The 6,000-nt window shown below is 45.1% G+C and overlaps 1 protein-coding gene across 3 annotated transcripts in view; it reads left to right on the forward strand.

Moving 5' to 3' along the window:
• The window catches only part of SLC38A10 (solute carrier family 38 member 10), a 394,443-nt gene extending 388,668 nt beyond the window's left edge, over positions 1-5,775 (forward strand). For all 3 annotated transcript variants that reach the window (XM_086931014.1, XM_086931013.1, XM_086931015.1), the window contains exon 16: positions 2,638-5,775. In XM_086931014.1, coding sequence (XP_086787140.1) covers positions 2,638-4,160 — 1,523 coding nt within the window. In that variant the 3' untranslated portion in view covers positions 4,161-5,775. The remainder of the gene's footprint in view (positions 1-2,637) is intronic.
• Positions 5,776-6,000: the final 225 nt, after the last annotated feature.

The raw sequence follows: 6,000 nt of genomic DNA on the forward strand, positions 1-6,000 counted from the left end.
CACCACCAGATGGTGATCTAATGTAACAGTGTGTGGTTCTGCAGCCCTACATGCCAAGAACAGATGCATACTGGTAAGTAGAATTTTCCTTTTCTCCATTTCCCGCCTCAAACCCCCCATTCTGACTCAGCCGCAACTGCCAGGTTCAACATTTTAAGCTTCATCTGGGGCAAAATCTCAGAGGTAAACTGACTCAGTGCCCTCAGATTGGCACAACCTAACCTCACAAACAACCTAGACAACGACATCAACAACTGAATCAAGAACTCCACGGACTCCCTCACGTCCATCAAACCTAATAAGCATAGTAGATCATACAAGCCGGCCTGCTGTTACAGAGGAGACGACCCCAATACCAAACAACACTGTAAACGGCTTGAGAGGAAATGGAGAGCCATCCGCAACACCATCAACAGAACTACCTACAAAGCTGTGCACAGACATTATCACCAGCACCACGAAAAAAGCACTAGAGGACTGAAGCTCCAATAGCTGCAAGGAGATCTTCTCGATCGTTAAAAATGTCACCTCGCCCACAGTCACTGTTACCAATATCGTTGCCTCCCAACAACTCTGCGACAATCTATCCAACTTCTTCCACAGCAAAATTGCAAACATCTACAGCAACTTCGCACACCAACCCAATCCCCAGAGAACTCGTTGCTAACCTAGCCACCACCGATCCAAGAAGTCCACTTGACCGATTAGACAACCCTCTTCCAGAAGCAACACAGCAGCAATCATGCGGACCATCCACTCTGGGGCCCCAAATGACTCATGCCCCATCACATCTACAACCTAAGAACATCACCAATCAGCACCAACCTGACCCACATCATCAACACCTCTATCACGTCTGCCACTTTCCTGGATGAATGGAAACTAGCAGAAATCAATGCCCTTCTCAAGAAACCCACAGCCGATCCAAATTAACTGAGCAACTTCCGACCCATCCCTGCGGATTTCCTATCCAGCCAAAGTGATTGAAAAGGCCATCAACAAGCAACTCACGACCCACCTCGAACTTCACCATCTTCCAGGCATCACTTAATCAGGATTCATAAAAAACCACAGCACCGAAACAACACTCATCGAGGATTCCATTTGAATCATCCTGGATGAGAAGAAACAGCAGCCCTCATCCTGCTCGACCTCTCTGCTGCCTTCAACCGTGTCTCCCACACCATCCTCATCAGAAGCTTCACGAGATTGACCTACAAGGATCTCCTCTCAAATAGAGCTGGGTCAGGCTGCCAACTTCACATCAAAGACTAAGAAATAGATATTTGGAGTCCCACAGGGATCGTCCCTCAGCCCCACCGTTTTTAGCATAAACATGACACTGCTCACCAATATCTTCCAATCACAAGGCATTACCGTCATCTTCTATCCCAATGGCACCCACCTCATCCTCTACCTTACGGACAAAACATCCACTGCCAGAACCAACTGCATGACCATGGTAGCAGACTGGATGTGAACCAACTGCCTGCAGCTCAATTCTGACAAGATGGAAGTACTGATCTTCGGCAACAAGACCTCCTCCTGGGACTCCACCAGGTAGCTGTCGAAGCCAAGACCAACATCCACACCAACAGACCATGCAAGAAATCTAGGGATCATCCTAGACAACAAGTTTAACATGATGACTCAAGTCAACACAGTGTGCACCTCCTGCTTCCACATCCTACACATGCTGCGAAAAATCTGCAAATAGTTACATCAGAACGCCGGACAGACCGTCTCACATGCACTCATCACCAGCTGGCTTGACTACGGCAAAACTCACCTACGCTTGAATTTCCAAACAACTACTACACTTCAGAACACCTCTGCAAGACTCATACTCGGCCTCCCATGCCGCACTTGCATCAAACTACTAATGCACGAAAGCATTTGCAATGCACTAGGTCTCACATTACTGAAAGTATGAGCTCACTACAGACCTCTAGGAGCGGCTTGCGGTGCTGCACAGACACATGCACTGCTGGCGCCTTGCTCACTAGGGACTTCTAGGAGAAGCTTGCGGTACTGCACCGAGACATGCAGTGCTTGGTGCCTTACTCACAAGGGACCTCTAGGAGCAGCTTGCCGTACTGCCACGAGACATGCAATGCTGGTGCCTTGCTCACTAGGGACCTCTAGGAGCAGCTTGCGGTACTGCACTGAGACATGCACTGCTGGCGCCTTGCTTATTAGGGACCTCTTAAAGTAGTTTGTGGTACTGCACCTAGACATGCAGTGCTGGTGCCTTGCTCACTACGCAAGCATTTGCAATGCACTAGGTCTCGCATTACTGAAAGTATGAGTATTGGCGCTGCATTATTATTTGTAATGCCAATACCTCAAACTATCAGTAAAGCGAGACTTATTGCATTGCAAATGCGTGTTTTCAACATCACTGTGTAGTACTGGCCAGATGCGTGTGATATGAGATCTCAATAGTGAACAATGAGTGACTGCTTACAATCAAAACTGAGGTTCTCTGAACTGGGTGTGGGTCTCCATATTTAAATAGTTGAGGGGTAGTGGACAGGGCTGAGGCGTGTGGCATGAGCAGTGTCAGGGCAGGGTGTTTTACACGTACTTAAAGACTGCCATGAGCAATTATTAAAATCTTCCAATTCTCTGTTTCAGGTGCAGACAAGCCACAGGAGCAAGCTGTTGCTTTATTGAAAAGCAAAGAGGAAGGAAAACCGAATGTAGCAAGACCTGCGAGTGACGAGCTTGAAGGGCAGAATGTTATTGAAGCAAAGCAACAAGCTATCCTGCTGGCAGAACAAGCAGAAGCAGGTGCAGATGGAGCCATTGGGGCTAATGGAGAGCACCCAGAAGTGCCTGCCATTCTTTTTAATCTTCCTGATCATGGGAATGCCCACAAACAGAAACCTCATATTGCTGATGACTTTGCTAATGATGTAAATATCCAAAAGCAAGAGGCCAAAAATCCTTCAGATATTGCTCAGAATGCCCGACAGCTGGAGCCTAAAGTTCACCCTGATATTGAGAATGCTAAGCAGCAGCAACCTAAACTTCATGTTGATGTTGGAGGCAATGACCAGCAACAGGAGCTTAAAGTTCACGCTGATATTCATGAGAATGCCCAGAAGCAGGATCATAATGTTCATGCTGAAATAGGAAAGAATGTTAAGCAGCAAGAGCCTAAAGTACATGCTGGCCACGTGGGAGATATTAAGCAGTGGAAGCGTAAATTTCCCTCTGACCTTGGGGAGAATTCCTTTGAAGAGGACGTTAACAAACATGCTGAGGTTCCAGAGGTTCGGAATGCTCAGCAGCCAGAGCATATAAAAAGCGCTGAAAAAGTTGAAGGTAAGGACCACCAAAAGGCTCCCGAGGTGGTAAAAAACCCTGCAGCTAAGCACATGGGCCATGCCCAGCCAGAAGGGGAGCTACCAGGCAAGGATCACCAAGAAGCAGGAGGGCACCTCAAAGTGGCTGGTTTGGAACCTAACTCTGAAATTCAAAAGCAAATTCAGCCTGAGGGGAACATGAAGGCTGTTCTTGGCAGTAAGGAAATTCCCGACCCACACATAGAAGAGCCAAAAGCCAAGTTACACAGTAGAAATCAACCACCAGATGCTGAAGGCAAGGAGCAGTACCCCCTGAAAGTCAAGTCAAAACCCTTGCAGGAACAAGAGATCCTAGATCATGCTGGTCAGCAAGGTCCAGCTGTCAACCAAGCTCAAATTGTTCCAGAAGAGCCTAAGTTAGAGGAACACAATCTTCCACGACAAGAACAATTTGCAAACAATGAGCTGAGACTTAAGGAGAGCAACATTGAGAATATCCGACCTGCAAAGGAAATAAACAGAAATGAACTGGAAAATAAGCCCCAAGAGAAGGGGGGGGCCATTGCAGATCCTCCACAAATGGAGAACGAACCAATCAAGCCAAATCGAGACTTAAAACTGCAGAATGAGGTGGAGCTAAGGAGGCGGCGGCGGGCTCTGCCAAATTCTGAGAAGTCAGGCAATGTTGATGACACCTCCCTCATCCACCTTAACCCCATCCCCGATGTGAAGGTGGATGGCCTGCGCAGCGCTCTGGAGCAGAGCCTGCATCAGGCTGCCGAGGGGGCCATACACTTGATCCATAGCCGACAACTCAAACAGATCCATGCCAGTGAAAATGAAGATTGAACTGTTAATGCTTAAATATTGAGCGATCAGGGCATGCTTTGTGTACTAGTGATACACTCAGCTTGACTAGTGTCCAACGACCAATTCCTGCCATTCCCTTCTGCTTTGACATCTCCAAAGCAGAAGGAGGGAGTGTCTTCCCTCCACATAATTCCTATGACTTCTTCTCGGTTTGTCAAACCTTGTTATCTTTCTTTTTTCCGTTTATTAAGTTCTTGTGGGACATTCGATCACAGTCTTGGTGCTTGTTACAACGTGAGACGGAGACTAAGTCTTTCCACATGTAAGTGCCGACTGCAACATAAACACAGACTTTGCCGTCCTTTTCGTACTCTACTCCTAAGTGCTCCTGTTCCCCCAGGAAGTGTTTGCAATCAGTGAGAAGGCTTTAAAATCTGCGATTTGAAACCATAAGTTAGGGGTTTCATGCTGGCTTTGACAATGCCTTTCAACCTCCACCTATTCCCCCCCACTCCTCCTCCTCTCCTGCTCCCCCCACCAACCATGCTGATGCTGCTGATGGAAGCTATATTGACTGTACAGTACTGACTGGACATGTTTGTGTAACAGCATTTTGAAAGTACATATCCTTTTCAACACCCAACAAATGTTTTTCCAGAGTCTTGAGTGAATAGCATAGCGTTTCTTTCAGTTTGGCATTGTCGTACTTTAGAGGGTTTACAACCTAGGTGCCTCTCCCTTCAGCCATATGCTGGTGGGTGCTCTTTATATGGTATAATCATGTTTTCTGTTTATCATTTTGAAAATCCATGCAGATGTTTCTCGGTAACAAAAATATCATATATGGAAGTGAGTTCTAACATTGATGATTCTTCGACAACCTCCTCTATGTCCACACCTAGTCTGGAGTCACAAGCAGAGCTGGGCAGCTTTAAGTGCTGCTTCTGTTGGTTATTTAATATTAAGAACCCAGTGCCCAGTTAAACGAAGTCATTGGGTACCAGCTGATGCCAAGGCATTTAAAATATCATTGCCGTTAGTGATGCCAATGATGGGTTGGGTCATGTGGCAAAATAGTCTTGTACGGGGCCAGTAAGTCTTTATTTGTAAGTAAAAGGATAAGGTGTCAGTAGTATGTTCACAGTACACGTTTACCAGAATAACATTCTGTTCAGAGTTGAAAAAATTATTTTAAAAACAGGATAAAATATCTATTTTTTTCAGCTGGGCTGGTCACAGCTAAATAAAGGAATTAAATAAGCAGTTTGGAATTTGGTTCAGGTTTACCTTGTTTGTTTTTAATAGCCAGTTTATTTTTAGTAACTATTTTGCTATAATAAAGACTTCTAGTACACATTGCAGATGTTTAAAGCATTTGATAAACTGTTTTATTCCTACTTCAGTTGGGCGGGCCCTGGAAGCAGTTCTATAACCATCCTAAAGTTTATGTAATTTTTTAGATTTTAGCACTAGCAGTATGCTGTCATTTCACTGAAATCCGTTACATTCTAGTGGAAAGAGCTCATTTCTGTGTTTCAGCAACAGCCTGGTTTTAGATTTTAAGTAAGATTGTGCCTTTCCGTTTAACTCTTATGAAGAAGATGATTGCTGGCACCTGCCTGATACTGTCAAACTAATAAAACTGTTTAACATATAGAAGTGTGAGCATTTAAAATTCAAAGTTCAGTCACTAGAATGCGTTTATCGAAGATCTAAGGAGCACAAATTGCAAATCTCGGCAGGCATCAAAGAAGTGAATCTACATGTGTTTTTATTTTCTACTGTTTTATAAACCCCTGCGTGTAAATCAGTTTGCTTAATTTTGAACGTGTCTTACTGCACATCACTTACAGTATGTTAAGCACATCATGATTTACCC

This window comes from Lissotriton vulgaris, chromosome 7, assembly GCF_964263255.1.
Source record: "Lissotriton vulgaris chromosome 7, aLisVul1.2, whole genome shotgun sequence".
NCBI lineage: Eukaryota > Metazoa > Chordata > Amphibia > Caudata > Salamandridae > Lissotriton > Lissotriton vulgaris.